At 46.7% G+C, this 22,928-nt stretch overlaps 1 protein-coding gene across 4 annotated transcripts in view; it reads left to right on the top strand.

Moving 5' to 3' along the window:
- The window catches only part of pcdh19 (protocadherin 19), a 49,709-nt gene extending 30,637 nt beyond the window's left edge, over positions 1 to 19,072 (top strand). For all 4 annotated transcript variants that reach the window (XM_081699018.1, XM_081699017.1, XM_027014878.3 and 1 more), the window contains exon 5: positions 16,106 to 19,072. In XM_081699018.1, coding sequence (XP_081555144.1) covers positions 16,106 to 16,668 — 563 coding nt within the window. In that variant the 3' untranslated portion in view covers positions 16,669 to 19,072. The remainder of the gene's footprint in view (positions 1 to 16,105) is intronic.
- The last annotated feature ends 3,856 nt before the right edge of the window (positions 19,073 to 22,928 follow it).

The raw sequence follows: 22,928 nt of genomic DNA, 5'->3' as shown, positions 1-22,928 counted from the left end.
CTCCATCACAGCTTAGAGAGTGATGAGGAGTGGCACTGCAGAGAGGGGGGTTAGACAAAAGGCGGGATTCTGAGCTGTTTTTTTATTGGACTGCTTTGTCACATCATGCTAAACACGCCTTTGATCTCTGATATGTAAAATTGACCGAATGCCTGCCATGGCTTCTGGGGAAAATTGCATGTATATATATATATATATATATATGAAATTAGTCTGCCTGTCTGTGACGGGCAGAGAGAACTGAGCGCTCGCTTCAGAGGAGGCGATCAGAGTTGAAAATGTTTAGAGGCAGTTGGGCTCATTAAAACCCGTATAGCCGCATACAAGCTGCATCCTGCCTGGCTGTGTCCTGACTCCTGCCTGCCTTCGGCATTCACTGCCATTACGTTACTGACTTGCCTGGCGGGGGGCAGGGAGTCTAATGAGAGAGAAATGAAGAAGAGAGGCTATTACTACAAAAACAGAATGGATACAAATTTATTTACAAAATTGTTTTTTTTTTTTTTGTTTTTTTTTTCTTACTCCCCCAAACCAACCAGATCCTGAGTTCATGTGGAACTGGCATTAGGACTAATTAGACTCGTGCTTGCATCCGATCAGATGCCCTATGGTTTATTCTAACTGGCTAATTAACCAGTCTTTATCCAGATGAATCGTAGGATGGGTGGCTACCTGGCAACCGCACTGTATGTGAATGTGCTGGATGGATCATCAGATTGGTTTTATTAGCCTTGCCGAGGTGGCTGCTGTCGGAGGGCTCTGTGGAGGCTGCGAGAAACAATCACCAGGCTCCGGGTTGCCATGGCGGAGGGCTCCTTGCGAACCCTCTACCAGCTCGCTGCCAATAATGAAGTATAATTACTCAGACCGCAGCTATTGGTTACTAGCCTTAATTATTTCTCAGGCACACAAAGGCAGCTGCGGTTCCTAAGAACCACACTTTCACATGCCTTCTAGGCCTCGGCTTGCGTAATTGGACATGTTAGAGAAACGCGTATCAGGAATATTACACATACGCCGTCAAAATCACCAGTGTTTGACTCTAATAGTGCCTAATTGAATCTCAGCACTCACTGTAAGAGTTAATTTGATAATGGAGATGCTGTGGTAGGGATGAGGCGCTACCAGTATGGCAGTTTTTTCCTGACAGCCCAGCTCCAATCTGTCTCAGCCAGACGGATGTGCCAAATGCACAAATAAAGAGCAAACAGTGGCCAGAGAGCGACTCTTTCAACACCACTCACCTCTGATGGCCATTGGCATTAGAGGGTGACAAATAACAGCTCCTAATGGAATCTGGAGCCATATTTTCTTTCATTCTCTCCTCCAGCTCTAAGAGTCTTAATGATCTTCCCCAAAATGACCTCATTTGAGTCGGCTCTCACATTGTCTTTAAAGCGTCTTGATGGCAGTGCGTGGACAGCAGTAATGAGACCAGGGAATAATTAAATGAACTGGCCAAGATGCATTTGCATATGCAGAAATGCGTCGACATCGGAAATGGATTTTCATTCCATTACAATGTCAGTGGCTTCACCACATTGCCAAAGTGATGGCGTCGCTAGCACATCGACTGCAATGGTACGAAAAACAATCAGATCTTTCAGAACCCTGGACGAGGCTGTTCCCCAAGCCTCCACAGAACAATTTAGTTAAGAGCACCATTACTCCCGTACTTACTGCCCATTTTACCACATTTGGCTGTGTTAAAAGAAGTGTGTAAAGCCAGTATCAGAGACATGTATTTGACACTATTGGAACAATAAATTTAGACAAGTCAATTGGATTCAAAGAGGCAGTACCAGCCCGGGCTGGAGTGAAAATGCAAACACAGACACAACCGCTCACACAACACACAACCGCTCACACAACACACAACCGCTCATACAACACGCAACCGCTCATACAACACGCAACCGCTCACACAACACACAACCGCTCACACAACGCACAACTGCTCACACAACGCACAACCGCTCATACAACGCACAACCGCTCACACAACACACAACCGCTCACACAACGCACAACCGCTCACACAACACACAACCGCTCACACACCGCACAACCGCTCACACAACGCATAACTGCTCAGACAACGCACAACCGCTCACACAACACATAACCGCTCGCACAACACATAACTGCTCACACAACACATAACCGCTCACACAACGCACAACCGCTCACACAACGCACAACCGCTCACACAACACATAACCGCTCACACAACGCACAACCGCTCACACAACACATAACTGCTCACACAACACATAACTGCTCACACAACACATAGCTGCTCACAGAATACATGACTGCTCAGCCATTTCACTGCATCTGATCTGCAGTTTGCCTTTTCTGATGGAGTGAAACAGGTTTAAGCAGCAATTGCCAAAGGACACAAAGAGATACTCTGGATACAAAGCAACTCTTTTGTTTTGTTTTTTTTTCTTTTTTGTTGCTTTTGTTTTATGTTTTCGTTCACCCCCTCCATTTCTTTCGTACCTTCAGGAAACAGGCAGGAAAGAAAGGATTGTAAACCCCCCCACCCCAGTTCCTTGGGGGGTTCTCTGCTGTGTGAATGTTTACTGTTCTCACAAGTCTGCATGGAAGGTAGCACTGGCACTTGGGAGGCAGCGCTACCTCCGATTTAAGACGTCCTCCCCTCCTCCCACCATTGTCAAATGAGTGTGGGAATGGCTTGCATTGGGGAGGGGTGGGAGCTTGCCTGCCCCATAGTCTCTAAACACAAAGCACTTCCTCGGAAACCTGTGTTTATTCACATTGATTCTATTACTGGTCCCTCTGCCTCGCTCCTTTGGCCAGTGGGATACACTCTGCAGCTTATAGAGGCACGTGCTGCACATGCTGCCTCTGCCTCTAATTGTGGGGGGGTGCCATCGTCCTTCTTGGTCCGGGTGCGGGCGAGGCAAAGGTGCGGGTCAACGACAGGCTGCGTTGCAGCTGCGCCAGGGCTGCGCCGGCAGCGGGGCAGCTTTCAATGCTGCCCGTTCGGAAAGGAGCGTCTAGCGGCGGAGATAAAATGTGATGAATGGGGGACAGCATGGATAAGGGAGAGGATTCAGTCTGCCCATCCTCTGTGTTTAAAGCCTGCATGTGTTGAATTATACATCATGGCAGCCATAAGAGACTCCCTGGAGGAGCATGGCTATAATGGAGGATGAGGGCTGCCTGTGCTGCAGTGTTTGCTCCTCAGATCTTTGCAGAACAAGCTGAATGGCAACAGCACGGCAGTTTTACACATTGCTTAAGCACTGACTTTGCTGCTTCAAGTCAGGTCCATGGAGTCTGGTTGAAGGCTATTTGTAGCACCCAGCAGACACCAAATCAAGAGTCCTCTCTCTAACTGTCTCTCTCTCTCTCTCTCTCTCTCTCTCTCTCTCTCTCTCTCTCTCTCTCTCTCTCGCTGGCTCCCTCCCTCTGTGAATACCCCGAGGTGTTTTGGCTGCTCGGTCTGCAGCTGCATGTCCCGTGCATGTTCCACTCAGGGCATCCCCTGTCCTGGCAGCCTTTTATTCATAAATCTCCCTGTCCCTGTGGGTGTGTATGTCCCCCTCTACCCCAGGACTGCGTGCCACCACTCCGTACTCAGCACACTAGCAGGGAACCGTGGCTCCTAATTGATTTCAAGTCTCGCCGCCTTTCCCCGAACCCCCTAAACCCCATGTTGAAGACGTACCCCAGATCCATGTTGAAGACGTACCCCAGATTCATGTTGAAGACGTACCCCAGATCCATGTGGAAGACGTACCCAGATTCATGTTGAAGACGTACCCCAGATCCATGTTGAAGACGTACCCCAGATCCATATTGAAGACGTCCCCCAGATTCATGTTGTAGACATACCCCAGATCCATGTTGAAGACGTACCCCAGATTCAACACGAAGGATGTTTTTTCATTTGCAGCCCTCTGATCACCTAATGAAAACAGTGGCACATGTCAGAATCAAGAGCACAATGGTGTAGACGGTTGTGCTGACAACCTGCTCCCCTCCATGAGGAGGCACAGAAAAACGGATAAAAAATGAAGATGACTGAGATAGATAGACAGACAGACAGACAGACAGACAGACAGGCAGACAGACAGACAGACAGACAGACAGACAGACAGACAGACAGACAGACAGACAGATAGATAGATAGATAGATAGATAGATAGATAGAGAAAGTATTTATCACCGGCTTATGAAATGTTCTTCTTTTTTCTGCTCCTACCCACATCTCCACAAGTACATCTTGGCCACAGACTTTCTCTCAAACAAATATTAATGTATCAAGCATCGAAGGGTCATTCAAACTTGATGGAAGACCATGTGTTTGCATATTTTAAACTGCAAACGCTATACAAATTGATGAAGATTTATGCTCACTTCATTGCGTTTCTGAAGTCAGTGAAGAAACAGACAAAATGGAGGTTTTTAATCTTTTTTCTTCCTATGCATCACTTAAAACAAGCCCGACCTGCCCAACTCCACCTCTTGCCTGAAAGGCCCAGGTCTAATCAGCTCAAGAGTGCTGCATATCTTCCCTGCACTTGTTATGGATTGAACATATCGAGGGGGGGCAGTTCATTATTTTCCAGGGTCGGCAATGAGGCTGATGTATCTCATTGCAAACCTTCAGCTGACAGCTCATTTTCCAGACAATCCTAGCTTCCAGCCGCACTGAGACTGAGACAGAGTGAGGGAGGGAGGGAGGGAGAAAGAAAGAGAGAGGGAAATCAAGAAAGCGAAGAGAGGTAGATAGAAGGGGAAGCGGCCCCCCACCCCATTGCTTATTCATGACGGCCGTCTGCGGAAGACGTGTTAATAATCACCCCAGAAACCAGGCGATATCACAACCATTTGTCGAACACGTATGTAGCGGCGCATGATGCAGCCGCCGAACGGGGCGGGCGCGGCGGCTGCAGCTCTCGTCCGGGGCCGCCCGCACAGCGTCGGCGTCGGTGAGGCAATGCCGTGCGGGCTGACGGTTGCCGCGAGAAAGTACCGTTGCTCCTCAATTTAAAGTCAATTTACGAGGTAGCAAGAGAGAGAATGAGAGCGAGAGTGTGTGTGTGTGTGTGTGTGTTTAACGCTTAATGAGAGCGAGCGAAGACGAGAGAGGCAGAGAGATATAGATGGAGCCATGGATAGAGAGTGATGCACGAGGAAAAGACAGGAGGAGGGGCACTACTAAAGTGGGAACGTCCTGATTGATTACAACTACGGCAAGTGTCTCTGTCGTGCTGGAGATCGCCTCTCACGCAGTACTGCACACACACCCAGCCACAGGTAACACGCCACAGGGGCAATTCTGTCTCCAGGGCTGGAGAGGTAGAACGAGCTTCTCTGCAGCCCCAGCTAACCAGAACATAACTAATAGAAAGGTGAAACGAAGCCAGTCTCTGTGGATAACTGTTGGACACTCTCTACACATAATGGGCTCTTTGTAACTGGACACCCCTCATCATGGTAGAACAAGCCTTAGCCTGCATGCTCCTGATATCAGCCCTCTCTGCTTTTAGTTTTCTATTCAAGCACGCGAGTCATTAAATAGAACTGGCATGCTGAGGTGTTTGGGGGCAGGGGGGGGTAGTAGCTGTGGTGCTGATGGAGGAGTTAGTGGTGGCGGTTGGAGGGAGCTCCATCAGCACCAGTGCCGCACTGGTACGGGACGCTTGATCCGGGCTTGCGAGCCAAAACCCGGGAGGCGGAGCACGGAAGAAACGTGGACGCATGCAAGGAATGCATTCAAACACACACCTACGCACACCGCAAAGACACGCTAAGCTGCTCTGCACATGATGTTCTTGGCAAAGGATGTCTATTTATTGTGATGCTGGTGGTGGTGTGGGGTTTGTTTTGTTTTTTTGGTCGTTCACCATTTTAGCTTTCTCTTTGAAGGCAGATGATTATACATACACTCTGAACTATTTAGGGCAGGGGAAGAAACAGTCTGTCTACTGACAAGTAGATTGTAGACTGCAGTCTCCTGTCGGAAACACAGAGACGTTTATTGCGATTGGGGAAGAGAAAGGCAGCAAGAGATGGGGAGAATGAGCGGTGCTCCACCAGTACGCCGCTGCGTCTGTCTCTTTTAACCTCTTCCAGATAAATGCATATTTTGCTCGTCCTATTACATAGGAGCTCTTCACTCAGAGAGGGGAAAAAATACATCTTTTATCAGCACCCCCCTTTCCCACTCCCCCGTCTCTAACATCTCTTACTGGTGCGCTTCCAGTTTTTCTTAGGCGCGGCACTTTGATATCTCCAAGAGTTTCTCCGCTCAGTGCCAGCCCATGTGAAGCTGTTGCCATAAAATAATAGCTCCTCCTTTCTGAAATTATTACAGCCATAAACTTAAGTTTACTGCCCTGGCCCGCCGGTCTTTCCACGCCCTACTACGCTCATGCATATTCATCCTTCATTACTTTAAAATGTTAAATCTCCATTAAAACCCTGTGGAACATAAACCGTACACATGTATAAGTCAGACGATGTCAAATCCAGCAAGTGTAATAGAGGTCTGTGGGCCAAACATGTTTTACGAACAGGGAAATGGTGGGGGGCATACACATGCACCAGTCAGCCACTGATCACTGCCACCATGCCTCAACTTTCTCAGCTCTCAGCTCAGGGCTCAGCAGGTTCAAATGTAGCATTTTTTGCAAAGCCTGCCACAAAAAAAAAAAAAAAAAAAAAAAAAAAAAATCCCCAAAGAAAATCTTCCATAAAACTTGATTTAACTCAGTTTCTCTTCCAGATAACTCCAGTCATGCCAAATTATGACCTATTGATGAAAGATTACAGAAAAGGCGGAGAGTGAGTGTTGCCATGGACGACAGGAACCCCCTGCCTGGTTTGCCGAAAGGCCTCTGTGAGGAGCGCAGATAAGTTCGCCCTGTTTATGACTAAGCCCCAATCTCACTTCATGTGCAGACCTTTATGTGCAAATGTCCTCCACAGTAAACTCTCTGCTGAGTTTACACAACCTTTCCCCTGTGAAAGGAGCAGGCTGCTGGTGCATTCCGAACATGCCACTGGAATGGGTTCCTCTTTTTTTTTTTTGCCTCCGTGGTTCCTCTTTTTTTTTTTTTTTCTATTTTCTGTTTTCAATGCTTCTGATAGAAAACACTGAACTCAAACATTCCTCCGGGTAGTTGTTTAACCTTCTTGTTTTTAGCCCTTTGCCTTCGAGCTAAGAAAATAAACAAAAAACAGAGGATGAAAGAATAAAAGTAATGCGGGAATGCTGGCTGTTAAGTTTAATGGTAGAGAGGAAGACCTCAACTTCTTTATTTTTTTTAGATACATCCCTTATTAGAGCAGACAGCAATGGCCTTTCTCAGTGTGGGTGGGGTGGGATGATCAACCATCTTACGGGCCTCAGTGGCCTGAGACCTTTTGATCTTGTCATGCCAAAGAATACACAACACAATAATGAAAACTTCATGTTCTTTCTTCGTTCAGCTCAAGGTAACATCACGGAAGATGTAAAGGAGGAAATCTAATGAATCTCAATCTCAGTCTTAGCTGACACTGATGTAATTTAAAATTGACAATAGACGCATGATCTAATTTCCTGCCATGTGAGATTATAAGATCTTGTGACATGAGTGTTCTTAGCAGTGTCTTGTTCTTCTTATAGGTTTGTGCTTTTCACTACACACACACACACACACACACACACACACACACGCATTTCCTCCTGGACAGGCAGGAAATGGCCTGTAAAGTCAGAACACACCCACCCTGCAGGTCTAACCCTGTTTCTACAGTAGGGTTAAAATGGTGGCAGCTGCCTCCCAAACATGGAGGAGGATCCCTCTCCTCTACCCTGGTCTCACTCTCCCACCGCAAATAAGTGTGTTTCAGGTCACATCCCGGCGCGTGTTCCACAGTTGGGAAATGTAGTTACTGTGTGCGACGTGTGAGCCCACCCGGCCCTCTACCACCCCCTGCCACCCGTCTACCTCCACCCACCAAACTCAGGCTGTCTGACCCCACCTGGTCCCTCCCGCTAACGCCATTAGTCTCAAACCCCATCTGCGGTGCACGATACGTGCCGTGGCACATTCTCCCATAGCCCTTTCGCCCATCCCCCGCACCGCTGTGCCCTGAAGCTCAGCTGGCAACAGAATGAGGGCACAGGCAAGCTCGGGCTCTGATATGGATGGAGGACACCAGAAGGGATCTGCCGCATGGCTCCTTCACTAACGATCGATGCCCGGACGCTCGGAAAACCTGCACGCCTTTGGGGGGGTGTTAAGAGCGGCCTTTGTAGAGTGTGGCTGGGACTAATTGAATGCGAGAGCCACTGCCGTTTCAGCTGCGGCTCCCTCCCCCTTATGAATATTCATTCGGAGTCGGGCCCCAGCGGGGGCCGGACTCCGCATAGGAAGCAGACAGTCTGGAGCTTGAGTGTGATGCCCTGCATAGAAAGGGAAGGGCCTCCATTAAAATGCTTTCTGCATGCATGGGCAATGCAGTAAAAGGGGAAAGAAATAAATACAACAGGCATTGTTCTATTTGCCTGCATTTCTAGTTGGAGTGAAAAAAAAACCCCACCCCAAAATAAATAAATTAAGAGGAAGGAGATATGGAAAATGAGGGAGAGGGAAAGGGTGAGCGAGAGAGCGAGAGAGAGAAAGAGATAATAGGCTGGCTCAAGAAGCGAGATAAAACAGAATTTAAAAGATGTGGCGAGGATGGCCCAGGCCGAACATGCCTGAATGAGAAGGTACATTGCATTAATTATGTAACACAGTCTACGCAGGCAGGGCCCCGTGCACGTGTCTCTGAGGGAGCAGCAGTCTGGAGATGTTAGTATTCCACTGAAGTGTTTGTGGCGCAGCTGCCGAGTGGAAGGAGCATTGATTTCAGCCGCTGTGACTCCAGCACATACAGGTGGGTTTAGATCAGGAACTTGGGCATTGACTTCAAAACCCAAGTTGGCTATGACTTCATCACATAGTTTAACCTGTCATCACTATTATGACTGATGTACAGGACTTTTTAAACCGCTACGGTAAACACTGTACTGGAGACAGGAGCAAGCAGGGCACATTGAATGTAATGCGCAGTAAGGAATGATGACAATAGATACTGGTTTATTCCTGCTAGACAGATACTGTTTATACTGTTGGTTTAGAAAAATGCTCTACACTTGTCCTATTAGCGTCACACGTTAGTTCCTTTGGCTGAAACAGTTCATATGTAATAATCTGTAATATGAGGTGGGAGGTCAGAGAAAAGACCCGGAGAGTGAAAATAAGATGAATCACACAGGCCTCCGTTCGGGCTCGTAGTTTTGCCGTGGCTCTCCCAAAGCCACTCACATTCACTCGGCTGAATCCTGGCGGCCTGCATAACAGCCAGAAGCTGGAAGACGGGAGGCTCTCTCACAGGCTTGCTTTTAACGATGGCTGCAGCCCTGGAGAATTCGCCGGAGGTCCGGCGACTACGGCGGCGCGCTCCTTGCAGATCGCTTCATCTTCGGCAGCCAGGCCAGCCCGCCCCACCCCCTCGAGCCCCAAAGCTCAGCTCGTCCCCTTCGCAAATGTAATTTACCAACTGCTTTTGTCCCTCTGCCTCCTCTCAGGCTCAAGGGTTCCCGAGCAAATTAGCTACATAGCTCGGTCAGGCTTAAACACAGAATGCGCCGTTTGTCACAGTGTATTTAAAGATGTCCTCCACAACCAATTCCTCAGACAGAAAAAAGAAAAAAAACAAAAAACAAAACCCCATCCGCATGTGTGATGTCAAGGCCGCTGGCTTTGTGCGTTAGGTTAATTTGAGGTCCACCTTCAGAAAGAGGACTCTGGGCTTGAGTACTACTACAATGGCTCCTTCTGTGCCCGTCCCCGTCTAATGGGGGAGTCTGCAGTTTCCGACAGTCTGCGGAGACAACATTGACATAAATCTTCTCCGTGTCAGCATCTTTTATTTAACCCCCTTTCTTTGGCGGCTTCCGGGAGGTTGGCCTGCTTGCCCTCCCTGTCTGGCCAGCGCTCAGAGTGCTGTGAAGGCCAGCTCGGCGCGGGGCAGGGCTGTGTTGTCCGTGGGAGGGAGGACAGGGTGGATCCCAGCCGTCCCGCTCACAGTAGTGCTGGAGCACGCGGCCTTCCTGGCCTCGTTCTCGGATCCGGAGAGCAGACGCGCCCTCTCCGAACCCTTGTGCCCCTGTGTGCTGGTCACGCTCACATTTCAGCAGCTTGCAGCAGCGAGGGGGAAGGAAACTGTCTGAGGAAAATGTGGTGAGGCCTGGTAAATTGCACTCGACAGACTTGGTCTCCTTGATTAGATGTATTCCGAGTAGCTTAAATCGTGTTGTGTGTGAATTCAATTGTAGGACATATATTCTTGCCAGAGGCAGCTACAGTAGCTTATGTCATAGCACTGGGGTATGGAAAGGTGCCATTTGTGAAGTACGACGTTTGTCCTCACAGCAAGTGGCATTCGAGAAGTTCGTCGGCTTGCCTCCCCCTTATAAGCTGCTCATTCTGGCAGTAAAGTGGTTTGTAAAACAGTGTGCCGCAAACTCACTTTTTTCTTGGGTCCCACTCTTCAAAGTTACACAGCTGTTGCGCAGATGCTTTTTGTGCCACTCAAAGCCACCGCGTTGTTTGTCAGGAATTCAGCCTTTAACTGAAGACCAGCCAGTCAAGACGTCCACACGTGACTGAAAAGAGCAGCGGGGTACTGGGCAGTGGAGAAACGCACACTGCATTAAGCCTGGTTTAGTGGCAGCATTTTTCGTTCCCTTATGAAAGCAATAGCCATGGATTGGACTGCAAATAGCGCTACACTGTAAATAAATAATTAACAACTAACCAGCACAATTCTAAGTTAAACTGCCGGGGTGTGTTAAGCTTTTAAGAGTCTGCGCTGCGGCTTTGCAGAGCATACCGGCTGTTGGTCGGAGCAGACGCTGATTCACTGCCTGATAAATTGACTGGTGCTGATGCTAAGACATGGAGTGAGGCTGGTTCTCCAGCTTCGCTGGCCATGCAACAGCCTGAGCAGAGCCGCGCAAGGAGCGTAATGGCCTCAATAATTAATACTGGAGCGCGTAGCGAGGAGAGGCAGGAGACTGAGGTCATTCAGCGAGGAGGGGAGCGGGAGATGTACAGGCATGGGAAGGGGACAGTCTAGCAGCGAGGGGAGAGGGGGAGAGAAGAGGGGGAGGGGTGGACTTGGCGGAGGCTGCTCTAGATGTCGAGGCCCCCGTGCCGAGATCCGCTTCTGCTGCTCGGCGACCCCCCCCCCCCCCCCCCCCACTGTTTGTAAAAACGAGATCATCACACTCCATCTTGCGGTCCCGCAGGGCCCGGGGCTTGCGGCTGATTTATAGCTCGCCGAGTGAAAAGCCTGGCTCGGATGACAGCGGTACTCGGACTCTCCCTCATGGGAAGCACCCGGCGGCTGCTCGGCCCGTCTTGGCCCGCCGTACTGCGGCCGCTGAACGGGCTCGGAGTGGAGACGGGGATCCAGACGTGACCCTAGGTCCCCATAGTGTGAGCAAAGCCCCATATGTGCTCGCCAGGCCTTGACCCAACCCCTCCCCACAACTCGCCGTCGATCACGGCCCCTTACAAAGTCGCCGGTGTCATTAGTGGCGGTTACTTTCAAAGCATTCTGTTGCTATCTAGATCAAATGGAATGCAATCGCTTGGGCGGGCAAATGAATATGGGCAATTGGAAAGCAACAGGAATTACTGTCTCATGTGCACAAAAGTCACTCAAAGCCATGAGTGGGTGGGGTCCGGAGCTCCCACAAAAATAGGCATCTCCACGGCTGACCTGTGCCAGGCTGTCTCTAAAGAGGTCAGGCGGATTAATGCAGCTCCGGTTACCCGTCAAATTCCACCACCTTGCGCAGCCCTGAACGGAGAATGAAATAATGCATAGTAACAGACCCAATGGTAGTGCTCCCACTCCCAGGACTAATTATTCCACACAGATTCATTGTTTTATGAACTGGGTGAAAAGAAGCAGGGCAGGTAAAGGGCAGAGACATGGTGCAGGAACACTGGAAAAGGAGGATCTCTGGAAAAACAAATTAGTCAAATTAGTCCAAACGTTAAATATTGAATGGGATGAAAATTGGGCTGTGGTATGTTGAAGTTAATTTTTCAGTGTTTACTACCTCTACATCTTTACTACAGAACACTGCACTTACAAGGTCCTCTGCAGACTACATATGCCTACATTTATATAAAATAATCGAAATGAATATGCTTGTGCAACGTGTTTGTTTACATACTTTTGCTTGTGTATTTTGTGAGCCTTTTTTTTTTCCTTGGCCTGTTCTTGAAAATGCTGTTTTACCTGTTGTTTTCAAAGGCCATGTGTGGTTCTCTGGTTGTAATAACACCCCCAGCTACAGTTCCATGTACTTGCGGGCGCGTGTGTGTGTGTGTGTGTCCACGCCGCCGTCCTCTGCAGACCGGTCGAGAATCAGCTGGGCAGCGGCTCAGTGGTCCTCTTGCAGGATTACATCAGCGCGGCGACCTCCAGCTCTCACCTCATATTTTTGGAGGAAAAACGAGACGTGTTCTCCAAGCAGGAACACATTAGCTGCCAAACAAGATGAAAAGTCTGGCAGCGTCTCAAAAGAGGGTTGGAAGGTTTTCTCCAAATGAAAACCCATTCTGTTCATGTTTTGGGATCTGAGGACCAGCCTCCCCCAGATTTATTTCATTTAGCCACATTTATGACAACAAATAACATCATCACAGTTGAACAAAAAAAAAATCCCCTCTTGGAGGCACCATTAGGGGTGGAGCATGCAGGGGTGAAGTGGGGAGAGGAGAATGGCTCCTCTCTGCTCCCTGCTCTCGCCGTTCAGCGGCTGTGACCCTAGGTCCCCACGTTGAAGGAAAGGGGGCTGAAGCCACTGCCCGAGGCTTATTTTCGGCTCGGGATGAATACGTGAGAGGGGGGCCAATCTAACGGCAAACAGGTGGGCTTTGCTCCCACCGCCGAAGGAAACTGATGTTATTCTAGGTAACTACAAGCTGAAAACATGGCAGGCTGTATCGGGAGGGTTTGGCTGCAGCATTTGAAGTGGTGATATTTATTATTCTCAGCCTCGGCATATCTGTGCATCTGGGTATACATATTTCAGGGTTTCCAAAGCCAGGGCAAGTTTTTCATCTTCCCAACTTCGGAATTAGACCACAGCAGTTCCGATTTGTCAGCAGGACTGTGGGACTTGGATGCTTGTGTGTGTGGTTTTTTTTGGGGTTTTTTTTTAATTATTACTATTATTGTTATGCTTTTTTGTTGTTATGCTGTTTTGCGAGTCAACTTTATTTCTGTTTCAAATGTGGAACAGTGAAAAATGCCGGCGCTCCCACCTCCCACCCACTGCCAAGGTAGTAATTAATAGGTATTAAATTGTAGATAGGAAATGTTCCCCCTGACATATGGCTCTGGACTGTACTTTAAGGCTTTTCCTGTAACTGATTGGCAAGCTTATTTTGCTGATGAATTTCAATCCATGTCCTCGGTGTGGGTGTGTGAGAGAAAGGTTTGCTCCGGTCTGCATTCAACTCATTCTGGCTTGACTTGGAGATCAGCTGCATTGAGCGTTTAATTGCTTCATTTGTTGGCATTATGCTTCCATCTTTCAGCGATAGGAAGAGCTTCAGTTTCGTCAGGGGTCGACAGGCTGTCGTGTTCTATTGGCGTTTGTTATGTGGTTAGTGCAGACCTTTGAGAGAAACATCTGTGAGTTGTGAGGATGGAGCAGTGGCAGGATGCGAGGGGGGGGTGCGTTCTGCTTTCAGAACGAAGTCATTTCCAACCGAATCGCTCCCCAGGAGACCCCCCAAAGAACCGTGGGGGGAAGAAAAGTTCAGTGCACGAACATGTCCTTCCTCTTATAAAGGAAAGTAATTTGTAAATGGGACTTTTATTGTGCCCCAGTCATTCATGAGGTAAAAGCGATTTGAATCTTTTAAAGAACCACACATGGATGTACAGGATGCGGATAAATCCATGCCTCCCCTGAGCTTATTCATTTGAGAGTAACATCTTGGGCTATGGTAGGTGTGCTAGCTAGTCTTTGTCACTGTATGTATGGATAATGCTGAGGCTCACCCTTGTTGCTATGGTGATAACATTGACTTTTGGCGATGAAAAGCCCTTTCAAGCAGTGGACTTGTGTGTGTTCACAGGGCCTGGTAATTATGAGCTAAATTTGAGCCACTTGAGCCAACCTTGGTCGATTTAGAACTCTGCTTTCCGTTCCATTTTAATTCCTACATTCTGCCTACTGCCCGACTTGGACTGCAGTCAAAAAAATGGCAGTGATGTACAACACCAACTTGCCCACAACATCAGTCATTCGTCCATCAATCAATATCATCAGATCATATTTAAAGGGAGACCGCTTCAGCAGTCTTGGCCCTGGAATGCAGTTCTCCAATCTTTAAATATTGATTTAGAGCCCAAAGCAGAGGTGCTCCTCCGAGTGCAGCAAGAGAAGGAGAAACAGATAATTAGTAATTTTAATTGGGTGATCTGTCAAGCTGGGAACACCAGATGTAAGCACACACTGGGGTCGATGGAAATCCTTGACACAATTCCATGACTGTCACCTTCGGCTACTGGAATCTAGCAGGCCCCCAGCCCTTTGGTGGATTTGTAAAGGGAGGTCTTAGGAAGTCTTGCACCTGACATCTGTGTGCCAATCCTTCTCTTAAATGTGACCTATAGCAGTAAAAGGTGTCAGTGGCCAAGCCTTCCATTCCATGAACGGATGGTAATCTATGCACTGTTAGTAAGTATTACAAAGCTTTTTGCCCTCAAACCAATTTCACTGGTTTAAAGCAGTTGAGTGAGCTTTTAAATACTGCAGTATATTTGCAGATGGCATTTGAGAATGCTCGTGTTATGCAAACACCATTTATCCACACCCACCACCCACTTTATTGGAAATACATACCCTGCACCTATACTCACTGGTCACATTATTATTAGCCATGCCTGTCTGTACATATTATAGATTTACGATTACTGACATCACTGGTCGTTGTCTGAGTGCAGGGCTATTGCTGACTGCATATTATTTAAATTGCAGCTCATTCTCCACACAGGAAAGACACTGACATGATATGGTGACCATTAAGAAGGCTATGTTGAAAAAATATCCACTATCTGCCAGTAGTTGCCCTGTGGTCAGAAACTGACCACTGGTGAAGAGTTGGGGATGGTCAACACAAACTGTACATGACGACAGACGAGTTATAGTCTATAACTACACATACTCCCCCCCCCCCCCCAGCAAATAAATAAATAAACATGTATAATGTCAAAAGGTCAAAAGACTTTAGGAAAAAAAATGCTTTTGGTGAACTGATAATGAAAAGGAGAACTCTGTCTTTAATTTTTTTGGATGCATTTTAAATTAAAGGGAAGTAAAAACAAGTATGACAGCTTCTCAACTTGGGTGAGAATGCCTTGCTCCTTTTGTTGTTGTAATGATATAAAAACCTTTTAAAAGCCTTCCCTTGCTGTACAGTAAAGTAAGACTCTCCAGTAATACTGACTCAGTCAAATCTTTTTATCTGCCCCAGCTTTAAAACATCATTACGTATTTATAACTGCCAGTTAGATGACAGAGACTGAGCATGATGTTCACTGTGTAACAATGCTGCTACTTTTCAACTGTCCCTCACACTGAAATATTTGACTGCACTTTTTAAACTCGCCTTTCTTCAAGTGTGGATGGAAAAAATGAGTCAGAGCTGGAAATTGACTTTTGATTTGACAATGCATCCTTTAATTGGTATAACAGTGAACCATTAAACTTTAGCTCTAGCTCTGGTAAAGCCGTTGACAGGCAAGGAGAAAGTTACAGCACCATACACTACGCTGGCAAATGAACCACAATGAAACAGAGTGGAGCATCATGCCACATTCTTTCTCTTCTCTTTCTGCTCCGACATGTGGACGTGAGGAAAAAAGCACCATAGCCATCTGTGTTTAGATCGCCCCCAGAAAACCTAAATGAGGCAGGGTTTGCGAAAAGGGCCAGTTTATGAAACAAACGTAACACTTTGTGCCTCCCTCCTGTCCTTTTGTGTCCATCCAGATCCCTCCGAAGGTTTCCACTGCCAGGACGAGTGCCGCATCCTGGGCCACTCGGACCGCTGCTGGATGCCACGGGTGCCCATGCCGGCCCGGACCAAATCGCCGGAGCACGGCCGCAATATTATCGCCCTGTCCATCGAGGCCACCACCGTGGACGTGCCCCACTACGAGGACTGTGGCACTACCAAAAGGACTTTTGCTACTTTCGGCAAGGATGGGCCGGAAGAGGAGCGGGCCGAACCCAAGGGCAAGCGGACGGCCGAGCCGCCGGCGGCCGTCCGCAGCCCCAAAGCCAACGGTGCCGTGCGGGAGGCCGGCAACGGCCGCGAGACCGCAACCCCCGTCACGTCGCCCGTGCACCTCAAGAGCCCGCAGGCCAAGCCTACGTCCGCCTACAACACGCTCAAGTGCCGCGATGCTGAGCGCATCGCTAACCACAGCCTCCTGCGGCAGCCCGAGGGCAAGGACAGCGATCCAGCCGTGCGGGAGATCAACACGCTCCTGCAGGATGGCCGGGAGAAGGATTCCCCCGGCAGCAAGCGCCTGAAGGACATCGTTCTCTAACCGGCCCCTGCCCGTGTGTGAGGAGGGGGGGCGTGCGCCCTTTCCAGCCAGCGTGCACGTACGTGGCCGTTAGGGAGTTCGGGCCAGAGGAACAGACATGCACCCGCAGCACAGCGTACCCTCCACGGACGCGGCTGAGAGACGGAGGGGGAGTATGCTGAGCTGGCTGAGGGTCTGCCAGGCTCGGGCCCGTAGCGTGGCTTTGTAGTAACAGCAGTTCTTGTTGTCCGTTTTTCCGCCATTTCTCTGTGCGCAGTATGACGTAGAGTGGACAGGCTGGTTACTGTTAGCCGGGTGAAATGCCAAACCCTGCTCGCTCTCGCTCTCTCTCTCTCTCTCTCTCTCTCTCTCTCTCTCTCTCTCTCTCTGTCTCTAGCTTTTTCTCTCTCTCTCTTTTTTGTAAAGGAGTAATGAGAAGGACCTTTTTGGCGCACTGGTGGTGCCACCTGAGTACAGTCATTGCCTTTATAGACTCTTAATAAACTGCTTTTCTGATAATGCCTTCGGTGTGCAGTTGGCTTCGACTGCCAAAAGCTCTCATCGCTCCTGGAGAGAGTGATGTTCCCAAGGAGATCTTTCTGAGGAGATCTGTCTGGGGTGGTCTTTCTGAGGAGATCTTTGCTGAGGAGATCCTTTCAATGTGCCGCATTGCCCAGCCCAACTCTCCCCACCTTGCCAGCCCACGAGAGTGCGGGGAACCGCCCACCAGACCCCAGATCCCCCCTCCTATTTTCTTTTCATCCCCTCCTCGCCTGCATTTCTGCGTCGCTTCAGACAACCCTGCTCTGTTTCCCTCAAGACATTCCAGTGTTGAACAAATAAATAATTTAATTAGTTAATTAAAAAAACTGTGAGGTGGTTACAGAACATACTTGTTATTACTGATGGAGCTAAATAATGAACTCTTAATATCTGCTGAAGTCTTCTGAAAAACTGGAATAGGGTGAAATAGATCCTCCAGATAACCCATATATATATATATATATATATATATATATATATATATATATATATATATATATATATATATATATATATATATATATATATATATATGTGTGTGTGTGTGGGGAAGAAAAAACAAAATAAAAAAAATAATAACAACAACAACATCTACGACAACAACATTGCTTTTGAAATCTGCTGTGCCCATTCTTGATTGTAGCCAGTGGAGCACAGTTTACTAGAACTTAGTGCTCTGGTCTTGTACTTTTTTGGATTTTGACTATGGGGCTAGGATAGAAGGGGTCGTCACTTCCGTCTTGCTATGTGAAACTCTGTATAGGGTTTACTATTATCATTTTTAATAACCTGTTGTTATGTGACAATCCCTTTAATGTTTTGTTGCAAGAGTAAAAAAAAAACAAAAAAATAAACATTGGTGTTCAACTAAAGCTACAGTAGCGTTTGTTACACAAACACAAAAAGGAAAAAAAACATGCCAAAATATATTTTATAAATAATTTAAAAATGTATAATGAGAATATTTAATGCTGTGCAGTTATTTTATCAGTAAGTTATACTTGAAATTAACTGGCATATGTTTTCTCTGTTATTTTGATTTTTTTAATTTGTTTTTTTCTTTATCGACAATGATTACTTTTTTCGTTTTCAACTTGGATTTCTGTTCACTGTGTTACCCCTGGCAACTGTTGATTGCAGTCTATCTTGTTGTAAAAGAGTTTCTTATTGGTCAGTTCTTGTGCCATCAAGTTTCTGTGTGGGCAAAAAGAGGAAAAAAAAAAAAGACAAAAAAAAAACTAACAAACAAACAAACAAAAAGACAAAAAAAAGCACTTTCAGCACCAACAGTAGTGTGTCAGTACAATGAGCTTAGAGTGAGATAGCAAAAGAAATAGTAAAAAGGAGATAAAAGAATCAAGGCAAATGGCAAACGTTTAACTTTCAAGATAGCGGGTTGTTGCTTAATCTTAATATGTAAGTACAGTAGAGGGTCCCACTAGAAAAGGCGGTTCCACGTATTTGTGAAGTACTGGTTGAGGCACTCACTATGTTACACGCATAGCAGCCCCATATATACCCCCCTCGGAATCAGCTGGCATTACATAAAATTGTGGCTAGCCCTGTAATTTAAGTCAGCACATTAAAGACAGGACTGCACAGATTTTGTGGAATTGCCAGACTGATGGATTGAGGGTTTTGAGAAACATATTGCAAAATCAGTGCCCGATCATGGGATGTCTGATGAGTGACTGCTTTAAAATACATGTTTTAATAATGTGGAAAGTACAACTGGTTAAAAAGGCTATAACGCAAACAACAATATAGATCTTGTAGCTGAATGTTTTTTGCTGGTCTCACCAACAGCTTCTGGCAACATGAAAAACAGAATTATCACTGAATGTATCCTGCAGCTTATTATTAAACTATTAAATGTTCTCCATCTTGTCTCCTTGTCTGATTGTATCAGTGCCGCATGTTTTCGTCACACTCTTTTTAATTTGCAATCAAATGGCTCATAATGGAATAGATCCGCTCTGACTGCAAAGGGAGAGAGTGAATGTGCATTGTTGAAAAGTAATGAGCATGACCCCAGTTCTGCATATTGCAATTATCCTTTCTTAAATGATCTTTTGTCTTGCCATAATTCATTAAAAGCTATAATGTGATCTGAATATCTACTAAGAAACTTTCTTGAAAATGATATGGTAATGTGCATTGCAACAACTATTACAGCTATCAGGATCAAATTGAAAATGAGGAGTTCTGTCGAAGCTCTATCTGAATGTTACTATTAGGATTCTAGTCAGGCACCAGGGGTGCTCTCTCATTACCCGAGATCTGTGACATCATTTTTATATCTCCAGATAGAGTAATTTTAGGAATTAAAATGGAAATGGGCAGTAAATACACTAAAAGCTGCCAATGAAAGCCGAGGTTTGGCAGCTCTCTAATTGAAGAGTGTCTATTTCAGATGGCTGGGCTTTTTAATTTGCAAGAGTGGAGGATACCTGCCATTATTGTCAAATACACTATTCCTTGGACCTTCACCCAATAGGAAATGCGATGCTGCATATCTAACAACAGAGATCCCAGCCCTAAGACCCTACAGGGCACATCGAGCTAGAGAGAAATGGGCTATGAATAACCAATGGTTTCCTCTAATACAATGGCTCTCCTGTTTTACAGCACCGGGATATTCTACCATGGCCAAACGGCTCAGTCAAATAGCCCCCACGAGTTGCTAGGTTTTGATTGGCCAGTCATTTTTGTTTCTTTTTGCGAAATGGCCATCGAGTGGGCAGCATGGCCACCCTCAATCCAAACTAAATGCTTCTCTGACATTTTCATTCAAAAGAAAACCCAAACCTATTCCAGCCTTTTATAAGTGGAAGATATTGCACAAAGAAGAGAATGTGTGCATGTGTAGAAGGAACCATGCGGTGAGGAAAAAAGAGAGAACACACAGCAGGAAAAGATAAGCAGCTGTCACACAGTCGCCCCGCGTGATAGGCTGAAGGGACTGTTCTACTTCTATGATTAATTTCCCGTTTGTATTCAGCCCAAGGTGGGGCAAATATGAAAGTTGGTCTTAATAAGCATGCTCAGACTTAATTAACAATGCGCTGTTATTAATAATTTCAATCTGCTAAGAGTTTCTGGTTACTGCTGGTATGGCCACTAGCTAGTCCCCAGTAGTCGCAGCATGCAGAGTGACTCGTGTTGCTGTACTGGCGTCTGTGAGAGGTGCCTTTTCTTACCCACTGCTCTGAACCTCAGGCTCTTTAAGGTCAAACCACAGCACTTCAAAGGAGCTTCATTAGCACAGCAAACAAGTTCGATGCTGTAATTACAAACGAGTTCACTCTTCCGTTTTCCCATTAAAATCCGACGGTCTACGTTACTTTGCGAGCCGTTTGAAATACATGGCATGCCCAAATGAGCTTTGCCCCATCATGTTTAATTACTCCTGATTCCCTAGTGGTCAGGTGAATTCCTCCCATTGTACCGAGATTTATATCAAAGGTTACCAGGACACCCGTCCTATTAACGTCCTATTAATGTTATAATTATCATTTCGTGAAATGGTGGATGGAGAATCGGAGAACAATTAAAATGGTTTATTTCTGACACAGACATGCAAAAGGAGGAGGAGTGTGGTGGTGGTGTGGCAGGGGGCTGGGGGTGGGGGTTGGGGGGGGTCTGCACTCTCCTCCCATACAAAACAGTTAGTACCTTGTCCCTTTGAGTAGGCCTCCCTCCTATCAATCAGCTCCAGCCATCTCTATTCCTACATTGACCCCATTCTATCAAAAGACCTGCAGCTGCCCCCGCTGTGGGAGAGGACTCATTGTGACCCGCTATTCACACGGGCCAGCCTCCGCCTGGAAGCACACAAATGAGCCTGACAATGAGAAGAGAGGCGGCCACTCACATTTTTAAGGCTGTATTAAAATATATTGTACTTAGAGTTGCCTTTTTATGACGCGGAGGCATGCAGGTTGGTGGTATGCAAAATTTGGCGTCAGCTAAAACATGAAAAGAGAAATGGGAGGATATTTTGGGACGTTGTGTTGCTTGCTCTCTCCAAACCAACTGTTGTACATTGCAAAACAGACACATTAGCCTTTTAATGATGGCCAGCAGGCACCATTGCAGTCTGTCGATGCTGGGCCACAACCCAGTCACCCTGCTATTTGTTGTTGTGGACATCCATTCTGGGAGTGGGCAGTAAATCTTGGGCCTAATGTCTCAGTTTTACACCCTTAATTCTGTCACTAATTGCAAAACACATCGTGTCATAGAGATGCAAATGAAGGGGTGGGCTAGAGCTCGGTGGGTGTCTCATACTGTTCCTCTTTAATTCGCCAGTCTGAGCTCAGCTGGAACCTTGGTAGCATATTGGAGCCCAGCATAGCAACCAGCTAAAGAGCGGAAGGAGCAAGACAATCACCAACGTTTAACGCTCATTGGCTGTTTCCTGGCAACTCTGACCCCTCAGAAACATGACCTGATTAAAAGCCAGCTTGAGAGCGTTAATGCCAGCCTGTCGAGTGGCTTCGATTTACAGATGACTGTATTGTCTGGATGGGTCACAGAGATGACTGGGATGATCATTACAAGATGGTGATCAGTTTGCCAGAAATGGTCATTTCCCCTCAAGAATTTAGCCACCTAAAGTAAAAACTCATTCAGCAGTCTGATCACATATACAGCCTACATATATACCCTTGATTTGAATGAAACTGCAAATCTGAATATTTAACATTCCTCTTTTCTAGAATTTTTTGGAGTCACCTTCAGTCACCATACTCCAGCTCTATGTTTCATACCATAAAATTCTTCTGGCTTCACATACAGTAGGGTAGACCACATCCTATGTTTAGTATACTTTTACCAATTGCAGATTTCTTACTTACTGTTACTATTTGCAAAGGATTAGCAACTAGCAAGTAGAATGAAGAAACAAAACCATCCAAGCATTGACTAAATAAAGATTGCAATGCCTAGTCATAAAGGTCATTGTTTTTTTTTTACAAGGCCATGGTCCTGACTTAACTCCTCTAGTCCTCTCCTCTAAGGAACAGGGATGGAATGTCAGGCAGATAATGGCGTTTCCTACAGATCCACACCTTTAGGCAAGGCCATTATCATCACTGCAGGAGAGTAATCAGATCGACCCAAAGCCAGTGCCGAGCAGGTCTGCAGTCACATGGTCCATCTGCATGGAGTGCAGGGAGGCCTGGTGTGCACATCGGGCCCACTGTGCAGGTGAGCCTCTTGGCAGGAAGGTCAGCCTCATCTGAAAATAAAGAACATAGAGAATTTCGATATTAGCATGGCTCCATGGAGCCAGCGGTGTGGCGTGAACAAGAATACAATTCCAAGGCCTTAGAAGGCTCAGGTCATACTCCTGGTGTGAGTCCCATGGTAGCCCTGGACTTGAAGATTGTCAACCACACAGAACAGAATGCAAAATAAGGTCTCAGGAAAATAAAGCATTAAGACACATTTGCCCCCCACACATTCAGTGTATTTCGGTTTCTTCCACAGTTGTATTGAAATATCAGCAGGGAAACAAGAGCTATTTTACATGGAATAACTTTACATGGAATAGTTATTTTACATGATTATGTGCCTGTGAATTCATTGCTCTAATAGAGCTAAAGTTGATCTAAAACCGATCTAAAACCAACCCCAAATCCCAAATATCAGCATCCAAAACTTTTAGCTACACAGTCCCTTAAAGCAATGAATAGATGTCAAGCATAGCCACCATTGGACGATGTCCGAAAGAG

This window comes from Electrophorus electricus, chromosome 16, assembly GCF_041902795.1.
Source record: "Electrophorus electricus isolate QZ-2024a chromosome 16, ASM4190279v1, whole genome shotgun sequence".
In the NCBI taxonomy this organism is placed as follows: Eukaryota; Metazoa; Chordata; class Actinopteri; order Gymnotiformes; family Gymnotidae; genus Electrophorus; species Electrophorus electricus.
The sequence above is the reverse complement of the archived record's forward strand: the minus strand, read 5'-3'. Positions and strand labels throughout refer to the sequence as shown.